The sequence below is a fragment of the Gouania willdenowi genome, chromosome 20, assembly GCF_900634775.1.
Source record: "Gouania willdenowi chromosome 20, fGouWil2.1, whole genome shotgun sequence".
Classification (NCBI taxonomy): domain Eukaryota; kingdom Metazoa; phylum Chordata; class Actinopteri; order Blenniiformes; family Gobiesocidae; genus Gouania; species Gouania willdenowi.
The window spans coordinates 5582118-5608724 of NC_041063.1; the positions used below are offsets into that span (position 1 = coordinate 5582118).

The 26607-nt window shown below is 40.8% G+C and overlaps 2 protein-coding genes across 3 annotated transcripts; both read left to right on the plus strand.

The window, feature by feature from the left end:
• The first annotated feature begins 942 nt into the window (after nt 1-942).
• LOC114454321 (heparan sulfate glucosamine 3-O-sulfotransferase 1-like) lies at nt 943-2887 on the plus strand. Its single transcript, XM_028434688.1, has 2 exons — nt 943-1240; nt 2150-2887. The coding sequence occupies exons 1-2, from the start codon at nt 977-979 to the stop codon at nt 2813-2815; spliced, it is 930 nt and encodes a 309-aa protein (XP_028290489.1). The 5' UTR covers nt 943-976; the 3' UTR covers nt 2816-2887.
• Nucleotides 2888-16620: 13733 nt separating this feature from the next.
• Nucleotides 16621-18565, plus strand: LOC114482157 (heparan sulfate glucosamine 3-O-sulfotransferase 1-like). 2 transcript variants are annotated; one of them, XM_028477271.1, is made up of 2 exons: nt 16621-16918; nt 17828-18565. In XM_028477271.1, exons 1-2 carry the CDS (start codon nt 16655-16657, stop codon nt 18491-18493), a joined length of 930 nt encoding a protein of 309 aa, XP_028333072.1. In that variant the 5' UTR covers nt 16621-16654; the 3' UTR covers nt 18494-18565. The 2 variants fall into 2 exon arrangements, 1 of the variants encoding a protein (XP_028333072.1); XR_003676312.1 differs by having other exon boundaries at nt 16776-16990; nt 17828-17862.
• The last annotated feature ends 8042 nt before the right edge of the window (nt 18566-26607 follow it).

Genomic DNA, 26607 nt, shown 5'->3' on the forward strand with positions numbered 1-26607 from the left:
TCCTTTGTTGTGCCTTGTGCACAAAAAGTTTGGGAACCACTGCACTAGACTAACTCTTAATTTGAACCAGCACATTGTTACAATAATTACTTATTACTTTGTTCTTATTACTAAAAATTATGATTCTTTCCAAATGAGGGTGAATTTAAATGGTGCAAAGGGTGGAGATTGGCATAATTCCACCAGGCAGGGTTGGGGTCAATTACAATTGTAAGTGCGTAATTGGTAATTAATCACAATTATGACATTTTTTTTGTAATAGTAGCTGAAAAATCTGTTGATGTTGTTGTAATTGTAATTGAATTGTATGTGAGTTCATTTATAAATGTAATTGGCATTCATTTTATAAAAACTATCATTTACAATGTAATTCAACTTAAAACTGGAGAACCGTGTTATAGTTATATTGCTTACACATAGGCATATGTAGTTAACAAATTAAAATATGTTTCAAATCAAGTTCAACTGACTCATTTTACTCAGACGCACACACCAAAAATATCAGTACCAATATTTTCATTGATTAGGGTGCCTAACAAGGTAACCAGGAGATTCAATACAAAATTATGTTTATTAGTGTATTTTACAGCTAATTAAAGACATATGTCAAACTGAACCGTTAGCATTAGAGATGCTAACAGAATGCTAACGCAAGAGGAAGGTTATGATTCATGGGATTATTTATTAAAGGCTCAATAAAGGTGTTTAGTTGTAATTGAACTTCAATAATTGAGAACGTAATTGAAATTTTAGCTGTAAATAGAAAAAACGCTGCTCAACATAATTAATTCAGCATAGATAATTGAAGAGGTAATTGTAATTTAAAAGTGTAATTGACCCCAACCCTGCCACAATCAGAATATTGTTGTGGTTTTAAAACAACTGTTTACATTTAGAAATGGAAAATCTAAAAATCTGAACGTTTTTTCCTTCTTGTCTCACAGGTTTTTAAAATCAAAGGCCTGTGTGTGTCACCATGCTGTGGACGGTGCTGTTTGCCCTGCTGTTGATCCTGGTTCTTCAGACCCAGATGTTTGTGTGCTTGAAGGAATTACGCACCAGACATTCCACCTTGTCCTTTTCCTCTTCCTCCTCACGCTCTTCCTCTTCATCCTCCTCTTATAATAAAACTCAGCAGCGACTGCCAGGAGCCATCATCATAGGAGTGAGGAAAGGTGGAACCAGAGCTTTGCTGGAGATGCTCAACCTACATCCAGATGTGGAAGTGGCCAAAGCTGAGGTCAACCTAGTGAAAATGTACTCATCAGGCCTGGTCCAGTTATAGTCCAGCCCAGTTAGTCCAAAAGCTGAGGTAAACCTATCAATGGCATAAAATACTGGTAACAACCAGTGTTAATTTAGACAGAGCATTTTTATTTTGTTTTTGTCAAAGTCTTTTGGCTTAAATGCAACTTAGTTTAGTTCAAATATCCACGTACTCTTGGTTCTTTGGTTATTCCGTTTAGTTAAAACCAAAACTGAAGTACAGAAAAATAAAAAAACGGACAAGCAGTGTTTTTCTGTGTTAAAATGAAATCTCTTTGGGTTTTTTTTGGATATTTATGGGAAACTATAGACGAGTAGCACAATCAAAAAAACAAGCAGTGTGCTGGATCAAAAAAGGTCCAAAGTAGCTATGAAGAAATGAAGGTCCGCACCACTGCGTAGTTTGCTCCCAAATTCAGTTTTTAATAAAACACCAAAAGACGTGACGTTTCGGGCTGATCGCCCTTCATCAGACATGGACGAGAGCTTCATGTTTTAAGCTCACCAAACAGAGGGGACACACAGGGGGGCGGACTTTTACTCCTGGACAAAAAAAGGAGCAAAAACAAAGTCACATTACTGATGAACTGGTGAACTGAAATGTTATTAATACATGAATGAATCCTAACCAAACAATGGGTGTTAAAAAAAAAATCACACAAATGATATGTGACTAAAGGAACCAGAGGTGGTGTAATTAATCTACTGGTGCTCCTTGTTTCTTGTGATCAACTTCTCTGTGTTGATGGCTGCTGTCAATGGCTAGTGGTATTATAACGTGTAAAATAAATATTTTTAATAACCTCAAGAAAGCTGTAATTGTTTTTGTAACGTCATAATATAAGGGATGTAATAAAACGCTTTTCTGTACCTTGTGTATCAGGTTCACTACTTCAACGTGGAGGAACACTACCGCCGTGGTCTGGACTGGTACCGATCCCAGATGCCTTTGACTTCCTCTGGTCAGCTGACCCTTGAGAAGACCCCAGGATACTTTGCATCACCTCCGGTTCCTGAACGTGTGTGGAACATGAATCCAGCTGTGCGTTTGTTACTCATAGTCCGGGACCCCGCCGTGAGGCTCATATCCGACTACACCCAGGTTCTCCACAATCGTCTGACCCGACACAAGCCCTACCAGCCCCTAGAGGAGCTCCTTCTCCACAACGGCCAGATCGACCCAGGCTACAAAGCCCTGCAGAGAAGCCTGTACTACCACCATCTTACTCAGTGGCTCGACGTCTTCCCTAAGAAGCAGATCCACGTCGTAGATGGTGATGCCCTCATTCGGGACCCGTTTCCTGAGCTGAGAAAGGCCGAGAGGTTTTTGAAGCTCTCGCCTAGAATCAACCCTGACAACTTTTACCTCAACACCACCAAAGGCTTCTACTGCCTGCTGTCTGACGGACATGACAAGTGTTTAGATGAGTCTAAAGGAAGGCCACATGCACCACTCAGTGCACAAGTGCTCAGGAAACTTTGTCGGTACTTTGAGCAGCCGAACAAGATGTTCTTTGAAATGATCGGGCGGTCCTTCTCCTGGTGCTGATCCAAAGCAATAGAAGAAGAAACACGGAATAATGACTTGTTTGGTTCGAGGCTGGATCTTTTGGAGTTTAGAAACGTATTTAAATCTGTATCAACTCACAGAAAGACAACCATTCACACGCTGATAATTGAATATACGAGTAGTGCAAGATGACTGCGTGATTCTTTACAATATAAACTCCGGTCTCATAAAAAGACAATCACTGTTTATTTTGTAACAATTTTGTACAGAAAACAATTCAACTCTTAAATTTTGTGTTATTTGTAAACTGAGTTTAAAATCCGTTATCGAGAAAGTTTTTTTTGTAATTGTGTTGTTTTTCTATTTCACGCTATTGTTTTTCCAAGTTATTTGTAATTTTAAAAAATGTGCCTAATAAAAGGACATGTTTTTTTGTATAGACCCTTTGATTGTTTGTAAACATTGTGACATATTTTGTTGGGCGGGGCTTAGCCTGGAGGCAAAACCAGAATTGTTTTAGTTTTTCTGAGCTCCAGTGTCCGCTAGAATCCTATAAAACTTTCATTTATGTCCACTAACGTTATCTCTCATATTCTGGCGCCCAAACACACAATAAGATGACATTCTATAGCTGTAACATTAGCTTCCACAGTCTTTAGCCAGCAGCGTTTCCTGTTTTTGCCTCCAGCCACGTCAATCGTGACAAGACCATTAAGGGGTCTATAGTTGGACTTGTTTAAACCTGGGATTAGTCAGAGATACAGAGTAGGACAAAAAATTTTTTATGAATTAATAAAATATTTGATAACAGACTACCAAACACCAGATGTCATTTTGACGTTCAATTTTGGGCTAAATCTGGTCTTAGCCTCGATTTAGCACAAAAATTGTCATTGAAATTGGGTTTTTTTGGACTGTCAGGATTGGTCCAAATTTAGTACCAATGTAGTCATTGAACTGAGGTTTTTATTGGACCGTCCAACATAGTCTAATTTTAGCCCTTCTTTAGTCGTTGAAATTGGGGATTTTTTGACCATCAAAATTGGTCCAAATTTAGCCCTAATATACAGTAGTTGTTGAAATTTAGTTGTCATTTAATCGTCCAACTTGGTCCAGATTTAGCACATTTGGTCCAAGTGTAGCGCAAAAATAGTCTTTGGATAGGACTACTCATTAGTGTTAAGTAGCTCAACAGTTTTAACTCTTTTATTTGGGTTAATTTAAACCAAATTAGCTAAAAAAAAAAAATAAGAAAATGTAATGTAACAACCTCAAACATAACAGCCCACAAATATGTACCAAAAATACAAATATGATCCTGGTCCAAGTGGACTACAACGGTTCCCAGAATTAGGTATTACATTTTGAGAAGGTAAGATTTTTTAATTAATTAATCAATAAAATTAATCTTGAGTGCACAGTACTACGATCAGAAAACGGCGGCTTTTCACAATTCTCTTTTCGACCAAATGTTGACGTTGTTTATATGCAAAGACGTCTTTTCAATGGTTTTTCAACCATATGTTACTGGATGGGATAGACATTTAACAAATTAAATCAACAGGAAACTCTTCTAGCACAGCTGTGGGCTACAGAACCAATTTAAATTTTTAATTGTTAGTGTTTTTTAATCCAGTTTTTTTAAATTGTGTTTTTGTGTCCTTCGCATGTCGTTAAAGTCATTTAATTATTAGTTCTCTATAATCATTTTTTTTTTTTTTTTTTTTTTTTTTTTTTTTTGTACTTACCTTGTCTGCACATGCTGTCGAAGGTTAACACTACAAGAAGTGCAATCTTTTAACAGCAATGCATATTTTATTATTGCAATTAAATAAATTTATTTATTTCATTGCATAATTGTGACCATCACCAGCCCTCCCTAGGGAAGGGTAAGAAATACTTTATTAAAGGGAGGATGTAAAAAAAGAGAGGGCAGTGTTTACACCAAGGTGAGGGGTTGGAGGGGGGTGGGGAAGTTAACAGGGAAGAGGGATACAAGATAGGATATGGAATGAGTGGGGAATAGTTGTTAGGTTCCAAGTGATGCGATGTGAAATTGTGGTTGTGTATATTGTGCAGTTTGGTGACCAGTGTGCGGTTTAGGAATAATAGTGGTGGCTGTGAACAGAGGAAGAGGTGAGTGGAAATTCCATAAAACAGGTATTTGGGAACAAGGTGTCTAAGGTTGAGCCCAGTATGAGTGTTATCCCACAGCCCAAGGCCAGTGCATACATGACAAATGTATTTCCAAGAACCGCCACTGCAAAACCCACGAGCCGCCCCCGGGCCCGAAGAAGCAGTCAGGCCAGCAGCGAGAGCGGGCAGCCTAAGGGCCCCCGGCGACCACCCCACGGCCAAGCAGCCCCCCGCACGCCCCCAAGGTCCCAAGCCGAGAGGCAGCCATCGCCCCCCCCATACACACCCGAGAAAGCCCCAAGGAGCCAAGGACCCAGCGCACCACGCCACCGATCCCACCCCCAACCCCCAGACCCCCCCCCCCCCCCCCCCCCCCCCCCCCCACACACACCCCCGCGCCCAACCCCCCGAGGGGAGGGCCCAGAGAACTCCCTGCCCGAGGCCCCAGCGGAGGAACCGAAGCCCACGCCCAGCAGACGACCAGAGCCGCGCCGAACGGGCAGCCGGCGGGCACCCGCCGGCGAGCCCAGAGCCAGCAGGGGCCCGACCCCAGGCCAGAAGGACCCAGAATGGATGCAGCACCAGGAGCAGCCCGCCCAGGGAGGACGACCACACCCCAAGCCGCATAAGGCACCAGGGGGCCGCTGGGAGTCCCCCCGCCGGCCCCCAGGCACCCCAACCTAGCCCCCCACGGCGCCCCAGATCACCCCCCGCTGATGCCGCCCGCGCCACGAGCTTCAGTTTTTTTTAAAGCCAGGGCCCCCCCCAAGGGCCAAGCCAGACCGCCCCGCCGGGATGTGGCCCCCTGTTCGGGCCCCGACACCCTGCCTCACGGGGCACTGCCCAAGCAGGGGCCGTACCAGTAGGTACGCAAGGGCGCGGCACGCGCCACCCGCCCCGAAAGACCCCCGCCACGACCGGCCCGGCCAGCAGGCCAAGCACCCCGGGCCCCAGGAGCACCCCCCGGGACCAGGACCCCCCAAGGGCAAGCCCCCGGGCCAAGCCCCCCGGGACGCGCCCCCCACCCCGGCCCAGGACCCGGCCACAGCCCAGCAGAACCGCACAGCCCCAGACGGCACAAGGCCAGCAGCCCAGGGCCCGCCGCCCCCCGGACGGCGCAAGCCACGGGGCAGCGCCCCCCGCCGGCCCGCGAGCAACCGGCGACCCCCACCGCGGGGACGGAGGCACCCCAACGGCACACATCAAGTAAGGGACAGCAGCCCCCAGCCAAAGATGCCCCGGACCCACCCACCAGTCCGCAGATGGCAGGACGTACCCACCAGGCGGCCGAAAGCAACCTCAACCACCGGAACAGCTAGCGCCGCCCCCCAGTAAACAGCATCATCCCGAGGCGTCAAACAACCCCGCCCCAACCCCGGTGAGGACACCAGCACCCCCCCAGCACACCCACCCCCCAAACCGGCGAGGCAGGCCGCCCCGGGCCCGCACACCGCGGGGCCCGCCCCCAAGGCCACCAGGAGACGAAACAAGCACCAAGCCACACCCAAGGGGGAGAGGCACCCCCGCGCCCCACCAGGCCGACACCGCCCGGAAAGACCCCGCAAGGAGAGACCCCGGCAAAGCCCCTCCGAGACCCACCGCCACGCCCGACCGCACCATCGTGATGTATTTTTACTCTATGCAGTGGCCCAGCCACCAACAGAGGGGCCAGGCCCCCACCGGAGAGGCCCAAATGTGTGTACCAACCCACCACCCTGTTATGGTGCCTCTCCATTCCCCAATGGAGAGGCACTTCCCGACCCCCTGTGTGAATGTGTGTGTTTGGTGAATGTATGGGGTGTGATTAAAAGAAGGGGGATGGAGGGGAGCGGTGCTCCCCATCCAGCCTCTGTGGATTTATGTGTATGTGGTGTAATAGGCCGGAGGGTGTAAGTGATAATACACCCTCCGGGGGGTGGCATGTTGAGATGTGATTAAAATTGGAGGGATTAGTAGGGCAACTAGGGTGGGAGTGCCGCCCCCACGCCACTACATAGTAACACAGGTGGCGGCCCCCTCCACCCCCAGCCCCACCATCCAGCCCCCCAAGGGTTGGGTATTGGTGTGTGGTGCATTTTGTGAGTGAGCCAGACCAGCTGGGAGTGTGGTGAAGTGAACATGTAGGAGGCCTGTCCGGTGTGAGCCGGGCCCGTCCGCATGGCGGGCCACGCGAGAGGGTAGATGGCGCAGACGGGCAAGTGGCACTGTGGGCCCCGGAGCAGCACAGCCAGAGACCCCCCCCCACGGCACCCCCCAGACCGCGCCGGCCCCGCGGAGCACGGCGACAACCCCCACCCCCGGGCACAGCCAGGCACCAACCCCATCCCCCGGCGCCCCAGGGGGCGACCCCCGCCGCACGCCGGCCCGGAGCAACGCCACCCCGCCGCCAAGGGGAGCGGCCGAGCAGGGGGGAGGCCCGCGCCCGCACCAGGGCCAGCACAGGCCCACCCGGCGCCACGATACAACACTCTCCACCGGGAGGCGGCCCCGGCCCCCCCGACTAGAGAGGACGCCATCCACCGCCAAGCAGGGCCATCCCGCCAGCCACGGACCGGCAAGCCGGAGTACCGAAGCACCCCCAGCCCGGAACCGCCCCCCCACACCAACGGCGCCAATGGAGCCCCCCCCCCCCCACGGAGGCGATCCCCGACGACCCACGCACCGGCACGAGACACCCCCCCGACGCCAGCCCACCCCGGACGACAGCGGGCTCGAGGCCACCAGCCCCGCCCCGCCCAAGGCTGCGCAGCGCCGCCACGAGCCGCGGCCGGTCCCCGGGCAGATGGCAGTTCTCTATAATCAGTCAGTCACACCCCCCTTCATACTACCTTATTTTATCTATGGCTTTTTACACTTGCTTTTATTTTTCAGGCTTTTCTCTATTAAATTGTGTGAATGTGAGTTTTCTCCACAGCTTTTTGTTTTGCTTTTTTTTTATTTAGATTTTCAAGACAGTTTGTTTGTCTTCTGTTTCCTGTCTTTTACTCTGTCATTTTTTCCCCCTAGATTACGTTTTATAATTTACTTTAGATTTTCTCTATTTCTTTTTCATTTTCTTTGTGTCAGGTTGTCTTTCTTTCTTTTTTTATGTATTTTTTGGGACACATGAAGGAGTTGAGATCAATGCAGGGACACCTCAAAGTGAAGATTATTTTGTAAATCAAACGAGTAATAGGAGGAAAAGGTATTTATACCCCTTTGATGAAAGAAACACTGCAAATAATGTTCCACTTCTTTGTCACTTGTCTTCTCAAATTCACCTTAAGCAGTAAAGATGTTCACTGTGGATGGAATCTGACACGCTTACGTTTAACAACAGAACAAAATGTAGTTATATAAATGTTTTATTTATTTATTTAAATTATAATCATTATATTTTAATCTATTTTATATTTTGTAAATATAAGCTAAAGATTGTTCATTGCACTTTGTATTTGAAATAAGAAATATGAAAAATCATAAATTTTTTTTTTGTTGTGGTTAATTTAATTCCTATTAAAACACTTAGAAGAATGACTGCAGTTTATTAATTGCACTTCGTATTTGAAAGTACGTTGGTTCTAAAAAGGTAGAAAACACTGATCTATACCAAATAAAACCAGCAGAGGGCAGCATTGTCATCTTGTTAAGGCGTAACGAGGAACAGGGTGTGGAAGCACCCTTTGTGGGGAAGCCAGGAAAGGGATGCAAATGGTTTAGTGGTAGAAGAATTTTTAGATAGAAGCAATTTTGTAATCTTGAATGATGGAAGAGCTACTCGAATTGATATTAATACAAACAAGACTTCTTGCCTTGATCTCAGTTTTACGTGCCCTTCATTGGCAATGATAGCAAAGTGGGAAGTTTGGGATGATGATACACTCGGAAGCCATCATTATCCTGTTATGGCTACTTTCGGCAGAGCAATTATGGTAGAATCTTCAGACAGATGTCACAGATTGGATTTTTCCAGGGTGGATTGGGACAAGTTCAGGGAAGGTACTAATAAGGGGTTGGATGAGGTAGATAGTAACGGGTCTATAGATAACATGTGTAAATCTTTGACAGATATGATTATGAGAGTAGCTGCAGAGACTATTCCGAGTAGAAGGTTGCCCCGTGATCGAATAATTGTTCCATGGTGGAACAAGGAATGTGCTGAAGCAGTAAGCAATAGAAGGAAGGCTTTTAAAAAGGTAAGGATACGTCCTACTCAGGAAAATGTTATTGATTATAAGAGGTGGAGGGCTTTGGCTCGGAAAACAATTAAGGGGGCAAAAAATAAATGTTGGAGGGAGTTCTGTAGTACGATAGGACCAAGAACCCAAGTTAAAGAAATCTGGGCTCGGATTCCTAGAATGGTGGGGAAAAGGAGTAATACTGCTCTACCAGTGTTAAAGAATAGCAGCGCAGAAGCTGTCTGTAGCAAAGAAAAAGCTGATATGTGTGTAGAAGTATTTCAAGAAGTGCATAACTCGACAGTTTTGGGGGATGAAAGTCTTAGAATGAGAAATGAAGTTCTGCGAGATAATAATTGGAAATTAACATGCAGTGAAGACACGAACAGCTCGTTTAATCTGTATTTTTCTTTTAAGGAGCTTAAAGATGCAGTAGAGGCTGGGGCCAATACTTCACCAGGACAAGATGAGATGCAGCCACCGGCCTGTGCAACAAATAAATAATAATGGTTAACACTTTACTTGAAGTTTTAAACATAACGCTGACATTTTATGCTGTAATTATTATAACATGAGACCTGTCATTATGAATGAGGTGTTATGAAGGCTGTCATTAAGTTTTGTTTGTTACCCATAACTCTACCAAACCCCATTAGATCCTCCAAAAAATGCCAACATAGCTCCAAAGATGTCATCATTTAGCAAATTGTCATAATTTAGCAAACATACTTAATAACAGCCTTCATGACACTTTATTTATGTTAATGACAGATAATGACAGCGTAAAAAGATTTGTATTTTATTTCCGTGGTTGGTTTTGAAAAATTCCTACTTACGCTTTAACGCTTATCACTCTGATGTAGCATGCCTCAATAGCCTTAATGCACTTAGCCACACACACACACACACACACACACACACACACACACACACACACACACACACACACACACACACACACACACACACACACACACACACACACACACACACACACACACACACACACACACACACACACACACTTTAAACTAACAAACTTTATACACTGTTCTAAAACTCTGACCACACACTACAAGCATACTTTACAGTACACATTAATAATGTACACAAAGTAAAAATGAGCTGCAGAAAGACATTTATTCATCCAGACATTGAACTCATCTTACATTAACTTCCTATAAATCACCTGCTTCAATTTCTCCACACTTGTCACCAGACTGGCTTAACTGATTACGCAACATAAGCACAATATGCACAACTATAACATCACATTTCACTCTCACCTTAAAACAATCGACTCTTCACCACCCCTTCCATGTTCCTACCCTGACTCCCTCTTCCCTGTTCCCTTCCCCCTCAGATAGGTGTAACACTGCCCTCTCTTTTTATATTCTCCCTTTAATAAAGTGTTTCTTACCCTTCCATAGGGAGGGCTGGTGATGGTCACAATTATGCAATAAAATAATATCATTTATTTAATTGCAATAACAAAACATGCATTGTTGTCAATAAGAGATTGCACTACATGGCTCCTTTATTCTCAAATCCCTCAGTAAACAATGAACATCAATGGAGAATTTATTGTACAACAGGGTCTTTTTGCTGACATTATTTAATTAAAATCAGGAGTTATTTGGTGCTTTTCATCCTACTTGCTCTCTCTCTATCTGCCCCTCTGATCATTGGCCTCTTTAATAGACTTCGTCACACGTGTCATTAAAAATCAGGTGTCAAGTCATGACACATTGGCTGTAAAGATCAATTTATTAGCTTTCAGACACTGTTAGAATTAATTCAATAGATCAATTATTGGCGGAGTTATGAAAGTTTAAAGCAGCCTAATGTGATTTCGGTGCTACATTCAGGGTCCGTGGGACACCAGTAATTTCCATGAATATTACGCAACGGACAGGACTTTATAAGTGGTAATGAGCTGGTAAAACAAACGTATAGTCACCTCATTTAAATATTTTATTTTTATAGGTCATAAAATGTTTAAATATCCCACAATAATGCTCACAAATAAAAAATAAAAAATGGGCCGTGTAACTTGTTCAGTTTTGTACGCGTGTCCGTGAACTGACGTCAGAGCCATGGCAACGAGGAGGATGCGACTTTTAAAGTCACCTGTTAACGTCCAACGTTCACTGTGAGCAGCGAGACGAGAGAGGAGAGCTGTGAACAACTTTGAGCTGAGAAACATTTACAAAACACACAGAAAGTCTTTACGAGACTTGTACCAGACCAGAGGAAGACTTTATACCAGGACCAGAAGAAGACTTTAGACCAGGACCAGAAGAAGACTTTAGACCAGGACCAGAAGAAGACTTTAGACCAGGACCAGAAGAAGACTTTAGACCAGGACCAGAAGAAGACTTTAGACCAGGACCAGAGGAAGACTTTAGACCAGGAGGAGAAGAAGACGTTAGACCAGTAGGTGACCATGGCCCCGCGCATGGCCCAAGGTAAGACATGTTTTTATTATTATCTGATATTCATACTTTAATCATTTTAGCATCAAACGTGTTATGATTTAAAATAGTCATTATTCTAGGTCTGAATCAGGTTTAAGGCGTTTATATTTATATTAAAGACCTACAGAAAATGGTTGATAGTTTTCATTTTTCATGTGTTTAACGTTTGTTTTTGTGATAATTTGACTCTGATGTGATACTTGTAGTGAGCGTTTGAGCTGCTGAGACTGTTTTACAGAGTTTTATTTACTATTTACTTAAGTCCTGTTCTGAGGTAGCTTTGATGGAAATGTGTATTTTATTTCCTACATTATTTTCAGTCCATTTGTCACATTTTATAGAAAAAATGGATACTTTGACTTCACTACACTTCCCATGAGCACCTGAATTAGCTGTTATGATTTTGTTTTGGTTTGTTTTTTAGACTTAAAGAATGTTGCTGACTGGGTAAAATGTATTTACCATGGATGCTGTTTGCATTGTTTGTAATTTAATATTTCTTGGTTTATTCTACTCATGTCAGTGATGTTTAATCTGTTACTACATACTTTATTTCCTACATTGATTATTTTCTTGATGTAGAAATATTTCTCCTTATTTAAGTTTAAAAGGCTTATTTTTTTTTTTCCTCTTATTTAATTATATTTTTTTATTCACAGTTTAGGCATGTACAATCCAAAGTTTAAAAAAGCATTGCAACAATTAATAAAACGTAGCATGTTTTAGATCACACATTACTGCAATACCCCTCTGTTTGGTTGTTGTTCCATATATACATTACTGTGTGTAGGTCTGAGAAAATACAATACATCTAATAATTATATTTCTTACTATTGTGAACCATAGTAAATTGAATTGAAATATCACTCTTTATTAACCATGTTTTTCTTTTTTCTTTTTTTCAGATTTAGTCCATGAGTGGGCCTCACCTGAGGGTTTGGTTCCACCCTGGGTCGAGGCTCCGGCTTTGGCCCTGGACTTGTACGACACCCTGGGTTCGGACCCAGAGGTGGTCGACCCAGACTGGGTCGACCACCTGGGTTTAGACCCAGTGTTGGTCGACCACCTGGGTTTAGACCCAGAGTGGGCCGACCCCCTGGGTTCGGACCCAGAGTTGGTCGACCCAGACTGTGTCGAACCCCTGGGTTCGGACCCAGAGTGGGCCGACCCTCTGGGTTCTGAACCAGTGTGGGTCGACCTCCTGGGTTTAGACCCAGAGTGGGCCCAACTTCCTGTCCTAATAGAGGCAGCTGAGTTTGACATGTTTGCTTGTAATATTTCTGAGTTCTTTGTTTACAGTGACCCTGACAGTGAAGGTGTGGATCTGCACTTGGACGTGGAACGCTGAGGAGTCTCCAGCTCTATCCATAGTTGTATTTGCACCAAGGTTTGTGTATATCATCAACTTTCTGTGTTTTTGACCTCTGTAGTGTCTTGACCGTTATGTAAATAGTTGTTGTAGGTGGTAAGTCATAGCTGGCCTTTGCGTCTTGCGGGACAGTTCATGTCCCAGGCAGCGTCTGGCACCAGGACCTTTTTAGATAGTAAGCATTTTATTTTTAGTTTCTTTATGATGGGCCACAGTCGGCGTGGTTCTCCTGTCACTTTAATAAAACATGCATGTATATTATGTTAAGTTAGGCTGTTAAGAGTTAAAGATAAACTTTTTATTCCCAGCATGTGGGATGAACGAGGGAAGAAAAGATGGAGGACAGGAGGAGACATCAACAGAGGACGGAGATGAAGAAAGACTTCTATCAATGTAAGCAAAGCCTCCCATTTACACAGAAAGACACTGAACACATGTTTATTGTAAAAATGGACGTTACTTTAAAATAATGCCTGTAAAGTGTCAGACAGGAGTGCCAGCATCTACTGATGGAGGTGTAGAAGAAGAACGATGGAGGATGGGAGCACCAGCATCCACAACAGCCCACTGAAGTGTCCCACACTCAGCCTCAGGAGGAGACATCAGAGGACAGAAAGACTTCTATTCACTAAAACAATGTAAGCAAAACCTCCCATTTACACAGAAAGACAATAAACACATGGATTTTTTTTAATATATATATATATATATATATATATATTCATTTTTTTTCCTGCAGTCTGTGCCTTCTCCTCACCCTCCACTCTCTTTTCTGTTTCAGGTGTCTTGATGCTGGAGATGGTGGTTCCTGATCGATGGCTCACGGCTCAACTAGTCTAGGACACATGGATGGACTATTCTTCTATCCTATTCTGTTTGTCCCTCTGTTCACTAACCCCAACCAGTTGAAGCGGATGGCTGCCACCTCTGAACCTGGTTCCGCTGGAGATTTCTTCCTATAAAAAAGAGGGAGTTTTTTCTTCCCACTGTCGCTAAATGCTTGTTCATGTGGATCTTGTTGGGTTCTTTCTTCTTTTTTACTATCGCTTTTATATTTTGTTCAGCGTTTTGAGATGACTTTGTTGTATTTTGCTCTATATAAATAAAGTTGAATTGAATTGAAGTTGAATGTTTAATATCAAAATGCCAAATATAAAAAAAGAGGTTATTTTGTACACGTGTAAAATGTCTTGTGTGATTGCAGAGATCAGATGGTCCCAGATGTTTGTCACCACAGCAGAGAATGAGACAGCAGTAGTCTAGTCTACATGGACTGCTTTGATTTAAACTATATTAAATAAAATCATAAAAACTTGAACTTGGTGAAATGCTTTGTGTGCTTAATAAACTAACTTTCCATTAGAACCTGAGCTCATCTTCATCACAGGATGTTTCTTCATCAGTTCTTCTTACAGACTGAGTTAGCTCACACATAGACATTATTTATGTAATATGACATTTAGAATCATTTTTATGACACAGAAAGATTAACTTAATCTAAGGTTTTAATAATGAAAACAGAGTGATCTAACATTATTATGCATACATTCCAAATCTGTTTTTTTGGAGAGTGTTGATGTCTGAATGCAGATTAAAAAAAAAAAAATAAAAATATTAATTCATTTATGTTTTGCTTAAATTGAGCCAATTATTATTATTTTTTTTTACACCAAGTGGTTTAATAGGAACAAATTATCACTGAATTTAAGTAGGTCTTACTAAAAACTAAATTAATGTTGTTTGGTATTTGCAAAAACAATGCTCCTGCACAGTTATTGATAGATGGTGTAAATATTGACATAGATCATGAAAATAAGTTTCTGGGCACAATATTTGATGAAATGGAAAAGGACAATGTGACTAAACCAGGTTCCATCATCTTAGGGAACTGACGGATCATGTCCAAACACATAAAAACACGCTATAGGAACAAAGGCAGAGCAGCAATGTGCTTTTGAGAAGGGGGCGTGGCCTTCTCCTGCCTTACAGCGGAGTGAGACTGTGCAGCATCTCTGCCGTACCAGGAAATAGCGATGTTTTTTCATTTGGGTTATGAAAAGCACAAAATGCTGACACTTTCAAACTTATAGGTACTGTAGGCTATTTGAATTGGAAAAACACATAATTTATAATTATATTAAAATCAAAACAAATAATCAAAATATTAATTCACCCTTGGGTAGGCACTGCCTACCTTGCCTACCCTGACTGCACGTCACTGCTTAAAACCTTGCTTATGTATTTATGGGCTAAAATAAGTTAGTATTTAAAATACAGTAAATTTCTTTTTAATACAATTCAAAGTGAAAATATTTAATTTATGTATGAAAATAGTATAATATAAAAGTATTTCTGTTGAGAAATTGTTAAATTGAAATTGTAATATCTATATTTGATATAAACATAAAGAAAAAGGTTTCAGGTTATAAAGTAGACTTATATTTTAATTTACTACTTTGTATAGACTCATTTCATAATACAGAGGAAAACTCTATACCCAAAAACAATTCTTTAAATAAACAGTAAAAAACATAAATAAATAAATAATGCAATCAATATTTTGCTGTTCCCGCGGTTGCGCAGGCGGTAATTATAAGACTGTGACAAAGGCTGTGGGACAACATTAAAACAGAAAAACAGCGAGAGAGAAAATGGAGCACTTTCTTGTATGGTCGCCTGTGATATCGTACATGATATGAGTGACAACAAGTGTTATAAAGGCTCTTTTGCACAATAATAGGTGTGCCTTCAGATTTTTACTTGTCCTTTGTTGTGCCTTGTGCACAAAAAGTTTGGGAACCACTGCACTAGACTAACTCTTAATTTGAACCAGCACATTGTTACAATAATTACTTATTACTTTGTTCTTATTACTAAAAATTATGATTCTTTCCAAATGAGGGTGAATTTAAATGGTGCAAAGGGTGGAGATTGGCATAATTCCACCAGGCAGGGTTGGGGTCAATTACAATTGTAAGTGCGTAATTGGTAATTAATCACAATTATGACATTTTTTTTGTAATAGTAGCTGAAAAATCTGTTGATGTTGTTGTAATTGTAATTGAATTGTATGTGAGTTCATTTATAAATGTAATTGGCATTCATTTTATAAAAACTATCATTTACAATGTAATTCAACTTAAAACTGGAGAACCGTGTTATAGTTATATTGCTTACACATAGGCATATGTAGTTAACAAATTAAAATATGTTTCAAATCAAGTTCAACTGACTCATTTTACTCAGACGCACACACCAAAAATATCAGTACCAATATTTTCATTGATTAGGGTGCCTAACAAGGTAACCAGGAGATTCAATACAAAATTATGTTTATTAGTGTATTTTACAGCTAATTAAAGACATATGTCAAACTGAACCGTTAGCATTAGAGATGCTAACAGAATGCTAACGCAAGAGGAAGGTTATGATTCATGGGATTATTTATTAAAGGCTCAATAAAGGTGTTTAGTTGTAATTGAACTTCAATAATTGAGAACGTAATTGAAATTTTAGCTGTAAATAGAAAAAACGCTGCTCAACATAATTAATTCAGCATAGATAATTGAAGAGGTAATTGTAATTTAAAAGTGTAATTGACCCCAACCCTGCCACAATCAGAATATTGTTGTGGTTTTAAAACAACTGTTTACATTTAGAAATGGAAAATCTAAAAATCTGAACGTTTTTTCCTTCTTGTCTCACAGGTTTTTAAAATCAAAGGCCTGTGTGTGTCACCATGCTGTGGACGGTGCTGTTTGCCCTGCTGTTGATCCTGGTTCTTCAGACCCAGATGTTTGTGTGCTTGAAGGAATTACGCACCAGACATTCCACCTTGTCCTTTTCCTCTTCCTCCTCACGCTCTTCCTCTTCATCCTCCTCTTATAATAAAACTCAGCAGCGACTGCCAGGAGCCATCATCATAGGAGTGAGGAAAGGTGGAACCAGAGCTTTGCTGGAGATGCTCAACCTACATCCAGATGTGGAAGTGGCCAAAGCTGAGGTCAACCTAGTGAAAATGTACTCATCAGGCCTGGTCCAGTTATAGTCCAGCCCAGTTAGTCCAAAAGCTGAGGTAAACCTATCAATGGCATAAAATACTGGTAACAACCAGTGTTAATTTAGACAGAGCATTTTTATTTTGTTTTTGTCAAAGTCTTTTGGCTTAAATGCAACTTAGTTTAGTTCAAATATCCACGTACTCTTGGTTCTTTGGTTATTCCGTTTAGTTAAAACCAAAACTGAAGTACAGAAAAATAAAAAAACGGACAAGCAGTGTTTTTCTGTGTTAAAATGAAATCTCTTTGTGTTTTTTTTGGATATTTATGGGAAACTATAGACGAGTAGCACAATCAAAAAAACAAGCAGTGTGCTGGATCAAAAAAGGTCCAAAGTAGCTATGAAGAAATGAAGGTCCGCACCACTGCGTAGTTTGCTCCCAAATTCAGTTTTTAATAAAACACCAAAAGACGTGACGTTTCGGGCTGATCGCCCTTCATCAGACATGGACGAGAGCTTCATGTTTTAAGCTCACCAAACAGAGGGGACACACAGGGGGGCGGACTTTTACTCCTGGACTAAAAAAGGAGCAAAAACAAAGTCACATTACTGATGAACTGGTGAACTGAAATGTTATTAATACATGAATGAATCCTAACCAAACAATGGGTGTTAAAAAAAAAATCACACAAATGATATGTGACTAAAGGAACCAGAGGTGGTGTAATTAATCTACTGGTGCTCCTTGTTTCTTGTGATCAACTTCTCTGTGTTGATGGCTGCTGTCAATGGCTAGTGGTATTATAACGTGTAAAATAAATATTTTTAATAACCTCAAGAAAGCTGTAATTGTTTTTGTAACGTCATAATATAAGGGATGTAATAAAACGCTTTTCTGTACCTTGTGTATCAGGTTCACTACTTCAACGTGGAGGAACACTACCGCCGTCGTCTGGACTGGTACCGATCCCAGATGCCTTTGACTTCCTCTGGTCAGCTGACCCTTGAGAAGACCCCAGGATACTTTGCATCACCTCCGGTTCCTGAACGTGTGTGGAACATGAATCCAGCTGTGCGTTTGTTACTCATAGTCCGGGACCCCGCCGTGAGGCTCATATCCGACTACACCCAGGTTCTCCACAATCGTCTGACCCGACACAAGCCCTACCAGCCCCTAGAGGAGCTCCTTCTCCACAACGGCCAGATCGACCCAGGCTACAAAGCCCTGCAGAGAAGCCTGTACTACCACCATCTTACTCAGTGGCTCGACGTCTTCCCTAAGAAGCAGATCCACGTCGTAGATGGTGATGCCCTCATTCGGGACCCGTTTCCTGAGCTGAGAAAGGCCGAGAGGTTTTTGAAGCTCTCGCCTAGAATCAACCCTGACAACTTTTACCTCAACACCACCAAAGGCTTCTACTGCCTGCTGTCTGACGGACATGACAAGTGTTTAGATGAGTCTAAAGGAAGGCCACATGCACCACTCAGTGCACAAGTGCTCAGGAAACTTTGTCGGTACTTTGAGCAGCCGAACAAGATGTTCTTTGAAATGATCGGGCGGTCCTTCTCCTGGTGCTGATCCAAAGCAATAGAAGAAGAAACACGGAATAATGACTTGTTTGGTTCGAGGCTGGATCTTTTGGAGTTTAGAAACGTATTTAAATCTGTATCAACTCACAGAAAGACAACCATTCACACGCTGATAATTGAATATACGAGTAGTGCAAGATGACTGCGTGATTCTTTACAATATAAACTCCGGTCTCATAAAAAGACAATCACTGTTTATTTTGTAACAATTTTGTACAGAAAACAATTCAACTCTTAAATTTTGTGTTATTTGTAAACTGAGTTTAAAATCCGTTATCGAGAAAGTTTTTTTTGTAATTGTGTTGTTTTTCTATTTCACGCTATTGTTTTTCCAAGTTATTTGTAATTTTAAAAAATGTGCCTAATAAAAGGACATGTTTTTTTGTATAGACCCTTTGATTGTTTGTAAACATTGTGACATATTTTGTTGGGCGGGGCTTAGCCTGGAGGCAAAACCAGAATTGTTTTAGTTTTTCTGAGCTCCAGTGTCCGCTAGAATCCTATAAAACTTTCATTTATGTCCACTAACGTTATCTCTCATATTCTGGCGCCCAAACACACAATAAGATGACATTCTATAGCTGTAACATTAGCTTCCACAGTCTTTAGCCAGCAGCGTTTCCTGTTTTTGCCTCCAGCCACGTCAATCGTGACAAGACCATTAAGGGGTCTATAGTTGGACTTGTTTAAACCTGGGATTAGTCAGAGATACAGAGTAGGACAAAAAATTTTTTATGAATTAATAAAATATTTGATAACAGACTACCAAACACCAGATGTCATTTTGACGTTCAATTTTGGGCTAAATCTGGTCTTAGCCTCGATTTAGCACAAAAATTGTCATTGAAATTGGGTTTTTTTGGACTGTCAGGATTGGTCCAAATTTAGTACCAATGTAGTCATTGAACTGAGGTTTTTATTGGACCGTCCAACATAGTCTAATTTTAGCCCTTCTTTAGTCGTTGAAATTGGGGATTTTTTGACCATCAAAATTGGTCCAAATTTAGCCCTAATATACAGTAGTTGTTGAAATTTAGTTGTCATTTAATCGTCCAACTTGGTCCAGATTTAGCACATTTGGTCCAAGTGTAGCGCAAAAATAGTCTTTGGATAGGACTACTCATTAGTGTTAAGTAGCTCAACAGTTTTAACTCTTTTATTTGGGTTAATTTAAACCAAATTAGCTAAAAAAAAAAAATAAGAAAATGTAATGTAACAACCTCAAACATAACAGCCCACAAATATGTACCAAAAATACAAATATGATCCTGGTCCAAGTGGACTACAACGGTTCCCAGAATTAGGTATTACATTTTGAGAAGGTAAGATTTTTTAATTAATTAATCAATAAAATTAATCTTGAGTGCACAGTACTACGATCAGAAAACGGCGGCTTTTCACAATTCTCTTTTCGACCAAATGTTGACGTTGTTTATATGCAAAGACGTCTTTTCAATGGTTTTTCAACCATATGTTACTGGATGGGATAGACATTTAACAAATTAAATCAACAGGAAACTCTTCTAGCACAGCTGTGGGCTACAGAACCAATTCCAATTTTTAATTGTTAGTGTTTTTTAATCCAGTTTTTTTAAATTGTGTTTTTGTGTCCTTCGCATGTCGTTAAAGTCATTTAATTATTAGTTCTCTATAATCAGTCAGTCACACCCCCCTTCATACTACCTTATTTTATCTATGGCTTTTTACACTTGCTTTTATTTTTCAGGCTTTTCTCTATTAAATTGTGTGAATGTGAGTTTTCTCCACAGCTTTTTGTTTTGCTTTTTTTTTATTTAGATTTTCAAGACAGTTTGTTTGTCTTCTGTTTCCTGTCTTTTACTCTGTCATTTTTTCCCCCTAGATTACGTTTTATAATTTACTTTAGATTTTCTCTATTTCTTTTTCATTTTCTTTGTGTCAGGTTGTCTTTCTTTCTTTTTTTATGTATTTTTTGGGACACATGAAGGAGTTGAGATCAATGCAGGGACACCTCAAAGTGAAGATTATTTTGTAAATCAAACGAGTAATAGGAGGAAAAGGTATTTATACCCCTTTGATGAAAGAAACACTGCAAATAATGTTCCACTTCTTTGTCACTTGTCTTCTCAAATTCACCTTAAGCAGTAAAGATGTTCACTGTGGATGGAATCTGACACGCTTACGTTTAACAACAGAACAAAATGTAGTTATATAAATGTTTTATTTATTTATTTAAATTATAATCATTATATTTTAATCTATTTTATATTTTGTAAATATAAGCTAAAGATTGTTCATTGCACTTTGTATTTGAAATAAGAAATATGAAAAATCATAAATTTTTTTTTTGTTGTGGTTAATTTAATTCCTATTAAAACACTTAGAAGAATGACTGCAGTTTATTAATTGCACTTCGTATTTGAAAGTACGTTGGTTCTAAAAAGGTAGAAAACACTGATCTATACCAAATAAAACCAGCAGAGGGCAGCATTGTCATCTTGTTAAGGCGTAACGAGGAACAGGGTGTGGAAGCACCCTTTGTGGGGAAGCCAGGAAAGGGATGCAAATGGTTTAGTGGTAGAAGAATTTTTAGATAGAAGCAATTTTGTAATCTTGAATGATGGAAGAGCTACTCGAATTGATATTAATACAAACAAGACTTCTTGCCTTGATCTCAGTTTTACGTGCCCTTCATTGGCAATGATAGCAAAGTGGGAAGTTTGGGATGATGATACACTCGGAAGCCATCATTATCCTGTTATGGCTACTTTCGGCAGAGCAATTATGGTAGAATCTTCAGACAGATGTCACAGATTGGATTTTTCCAGGGTGGATTGGGACAAGTTCAGGGAAGGTACTAATAAGGGGTTGGATGGGGTAGATAGTAACGGGTCTATAGATAACATGTGTAAATCTTTGACAGATATGATTATGAGAGTAGCTGCAGAGACTATTCCGAGTAGAAGGTTGCCCCGTGATCGAATAATTGTTCCATGGTGGAACAAGGAATGTGCTGAAGCAGTAAGCAATAGAAGGAAGGCTTTTAAAAAGGTAAGGATACGTCCTACTCAGGAAAATGTTATTGATTATAAGAGGTGGAGGGCTTTGGCTCGGAAAACAATTAAGGGGGCAAAAAATAAATGTTGGAGGGAGTTCTGTAGTACGATAGGACCAAGAACCCAAGTTAAAGAAATCTGGGCTCGGATTCCTAGAATGGTGGGGAAAAGGAGTAATACTGCTCTACCAGTGTTAAAGAATAGCAGCGCAGAAGCTGTCTGTAGCAAAGAAAAAGCTGATATGTGTGTAGAAGTATTTCAAGAAGTGCATAACTCGACAGTTTTGGGGGATGAAAGTCTTAGAATGAGAAATGAAGTTCTGCGAGATAATAATTGGAAATTAACATGCAGTGAAGACACGAACAGCTCGTTTAATCTGTATTTTTCTTTTAAGGAGCTTAAAGATGCAGTAGAGGCTGGGGCCAATACTTCACCAGGACAAGATGAGATGCAGCCACCGGCCTGTGCAACAAATAAATAATAATGGTTAACACTTTACTTGAAGTTTTAAACATAACGCTGACATTTTATGCTGTAATTATTATAACATGAGACCTGTCATTATGAATGAGGTGTTATGAAGGCTGTCATTAAGTTTTGTTTGTTACCCATAACTCTACCAAACCCCATTAGATCCTCCAAAAAATGCCAACATAGCTCCAAAGATGTCATCATTTAGCAAATTGTCATAATTTAGCAAACATACTTAATAACAGCCTTCATGACACTTTATTTATGTTAATGACAGATAATGACAGCGTAAAAAGATTTGTATTTTATTTCCGTGGTTGGTTTTGAAAAATTCCTACTTACGCTTTAACGCTTATCACTCTGATGTAGCATGCCTCAATAGCCTTAATGCACTTAGCCACACACACACACACACACACACACACACACACACACACACACACACACACACACACACACACACACACACACACACACACACACACACACACACACACACACACACACACACACACACACACACACTTTAAACTAACAAACTTTATACACTGTTCTAAAACTCTGACCACACACTACAAGCATACTTTACAGTACACATTAATAATGTACACAAAGTAAAAATGAGCTGCAGAAAGACATTTATTCATCCAGACATTGAACTCATCTTACATTAACTTCCTATAAATCACCTGCTTCAATTTCTCCACACTTGTCACCAGACTGGCTTAACTGATTACGCAACATAAGCACAATATGCACAACTATAACATCACATTTCACTCTCACCTTAAAACAATCGACTCTTCACCACCCCTTCCATGTTCCTACCCTGACTCCCTCTTCCCTGTTCCCTTCCCCCTCAGATAGGTGTAACACTGCCCTCTCTTTTTATATTCTCCCTTTAATAAAGTGTTTCTTACCCTTCCATAGGGAGGGCTGGTGATGGTCACAATTATGCAATAAAATAATATCATTTATTTAATTGCAATAACAAAACATGCATTGTTGTCAATAAGAGATTGCACTACATGGCTCCTTTATTCTCAAATCCCTCAGTAAACAATGAACATCAATGGAGAATTTATTGTACAACAGGGTCTTTTTGCTGACATTATTTAATTAAAATCAGGAGTTATTTGGTGCTTTTCATCCTACTTGCTCTCTCTCTATCTGCCCCTCTGATCATTGGCCTCTTTAATAGACTTCGTCACACGTGTCATTAAAAATCAGGTGTCAAGTCATGACACATTGGCTGTAAAGATCAATTTATTAGCTTTCAGACACTGTTAGAATTAATTCAATAGATCAATTATTGGCGGAGTTATGAAAGTTTAAAGCAGCCTAATGTGATTTCGGTGCTACATTCAGGGTCCGTGGGACACCAGTAATTTCCATGAATATTACGCAACGGACAGGACTTTATAAGTGGTAATGAGCTGGTAAAACAAACGTATAGTCACCTCATTTAAATATTTTATTTTTATAGGTCATAAAATGTTTAAATATCCCACAATAATGCTCACAAATAAAAAATAAAAAATGGGCCGTGTAACTTGTTCAGTTTTGTACGCGTGTCCGTGAACTGACGTCAGAGCCATGGCAACGAGGAGGATGCGACTTTTAAAGTCACCTGTTAACGTCCAACGTTCACTGTGAGCAGCGAGACGAGAGAGGAGAGCTGTGAACAACTTTGAGCTGAGAAACATTTACAAAACACACAGAAAGTCTTTACGAGACTTGTACCAGACCAGAGGAAGACTTTATACCAGGACCAGAAGAAGACTTTAGACCAGGACCAGAAGAAGACTTTAGACCAGGACCAGAAGAAGACTTTAGACCAGGACCAGAAGAAGACTTTAGACCAGGACCAGAAGAAGACTTTAGACCAGGACCAGAGGAAGACTTTAGACCAGGAGGAGAAGAAGACGTTAGACCAGTAGGTGACCATGGCCCCGCGCATGGCCCAAGGTAAGACATGTTTTTATTATTATCTGATATTCATACTTTAATCATTTTAGCATCAAACGTGTTATGATTTAAAATAGTCATTATTCTAGGTCTGAATCAGGTTTAAGGCGTTTATATTTATATTAAAGACCTACAGAAAATGGTTGATAGTTTTCATTTTTCATGTGTTTAACGTTTGTTTTTGTGATAATTTGACTCTGATGTGATACTTGTAGTGAGCGTTTGAGCTGCTGAGACTGTTTTACAGAGTTTTATTTACTATTTACTTAAGTCCTGTTCTGAGGTAGCTTTGATGGAAATGTGTATTTTATTTCCTACATTATTTTCAGTCCATTTGTCACATTTTATAGAAAAAATGGATACTTTGACTTCACTACACTTCCCATGAGCACCTGAATTAGCTGTTATGATTTTGTTTTGGTTTGTTTTTTAGACTTAAAGAATGTTGCTGACTGGGTAAAATGTATTTACCATGGATGCTGTTTGCATTGTTTGTAATTTAATATTTCTTGGTTTATTCTACTCATGTCAGTGATGTTTAATCTGTTACTACATACTTTATTTCCTACATTGATTATTTTCTTGATGTAGAAATATTTCTCCTTATTTAAGTTTAAAAGGCTTATTTTTTTTTTTCCTCTTATTTAATTATATTTTTTTATTCACAGTTTAGGCATGTACAATCCAAAGTTTAAAAAAGCATTGCAACAATTAATAAAACGTAGCATGTTTTAGATCACACATTACTGCAATACCCCTCTGTTTGGTTGTTGTTCCATATATACATTACTGTGTGTAGGTCTGAGAAAATACAATACATCTAATAATTATATTTCTTACTATTGTGAACCATAGTAAATTGAATTGAAATATCACTCTTTATTAACCATGTTTTTCTTTTTTCTTTTTTTCAGATTTAGTCCATGAGTGGGCCTCACCTGAGGGTTTGGTTCCACCCTGGGTCGAGGCTCCGGCTTTGGCCCTGGACTTGTACGACACCCTGGGTTCGGACCCAGAGGTGGTCGACCCAGACTGGGTCGACCACCTGGGTTTAGACCCAGTGTTGGTCGACCACCTGGGTTTAGACCCAGAGTGGGCCGACCCCCTGGGTTCGGACCCAGAGTTGGTCGACCCAGACTGTGTCGAACCCCTGGGTTCGGACCCAGAGTGGGCCGACCCTCTGGGTTCTGAACCAGTGTGGGTCGACCTCCTGGGTTTAGACCCAGAGTGGGCCCAACTTCCTGTCCTAATAGAGGCAGCTGAGTTTGACATGTTTGCTTGTAATATTTCTGAGTTCTTTGTTTACAGTGACCCTGACAGTGAAGGTGTGGATCTGCACTTGGACGTGGAACGCTGAGGAGTCTCCAGCTCTATCCATAGTTGTATTTGCACCAAGGTTTGTGTATATCATCAACTTTCTGTGTTTTTGACCTCTGTAGTGTCTTGACCGTTATGTAAATAGTTGTTGTAGGTGGTAAGTCATAGCTGGCCTTTGCGTCTTGCGGGACAGTTCATGTCCCAGGCAGCGTCTGGCACCAGGACCTTTTTAGATAGTAAGCATTTTATTTTTAGTTTCTTTATGATGGGCCACAGTCGGCGTGGTTCTCCTGTCACTTTAATAAAACATGCATGTATATTATGTTAAGTTAGGCTGTTAAGAGTTAAAGATAAACTTTTTATTCCCAGCATGTGGGATGAACGAGGGAAGAAAAGATGGAGGACAGGAGGAGACATCAACAGAGGACGGAGATGAAGAAAGACTTCTATCAATGTAAGCAAAGCCTCCCATTTACACAGAAAGACACTGAACACATGTTTATTGTAAAAATGGACGTTACTTTAAAATAATGCCTGTAAAGTGTCAGACAGGAGTGCCAGCATCTACTGATGGAGGTGTAGAAGAAGAACGATGGAGGATGGGAGCACCAGCATCCACAACAGCCCACTGAAGTGTCCCACACTCAGCCTCAGGAGGAGACATCAGAGGACAGAAAGACTTCTATTCACTAAAACAATGTAAGCAAAACCTCCCATTTACACAGAAAGACAATAAACACATGGATTTTTTTTAATATATATATATATATATATATATATATTCATTTTTTTTCCTGCAGTCTGTGCCTTCTCCTCACCCTCCACTCTCTTTTCTGTTTCAGGTGTCTTGATGCTGGAGATGGTGGTTCCTGATCGATGGCTCACGGCTCAACTAGTCTAGGACACATGGATGGACTATTCTTCTATCCTATTCTGTTTGTCCCTCTGTTCACTAACCCCAACCAGTTGAAGCGGATGGCTGCCACCTCTGAACCTGGTTCCGCTGGAGATTTCTTCCTATAAAAAAGAGGGAGTTTTTTCTTCCCACTGTCGCTAAATGCTTGTTCATGTGGATCTTGTTGGGTTCTTTCTTCTTTTTTACTATCGCTTTTATATTTTGTTCAGCGTTTTGAGATGACTTTGTTGTATTTTGCTCTATATAAATAAAGTTGAATTGAATTGAAGTTGAATGTTTAATATCAAAATGCCAAATATAAAAAAAGAGGTTATTTTGTACACGTGTAAAATGTCTTGTGTGATTGCAGAGATCAGATGGTCCCAGATGTTTGTCACCACAGCAGAGAATGAGACA

Coding starts and splice junctions, on each gene's coding strand:
- LOC114454321 (XM_028434688.1), top strand. CDS start 977: ATGCTGTGGACGGTGCTGTTTGCCCTGCTGTTGATCCTGGTTCTTCAG. Junction 1,241..2,149: donor TGGAAGTGGCCAAAGCTGAG/GTCAACCTAGTG, acceptor CTTGTGTATCAG/GTTCACTACTTCAACGTGGA.
- LOC114482157 (XM_028477271.1), top strand. CDS start 16,655: ATGCTGTGGACGGTGCTGTTTGCCCTGCTGTTGATCCTGGTTCTTCAG. Junction 16,919..17,827: donor TGGAAGTGGCCAAAGCTGAG/GTCAACCTAGTG, acceptor CTTGTGTATCAG/GTTCACTACTTCAACGTGGA.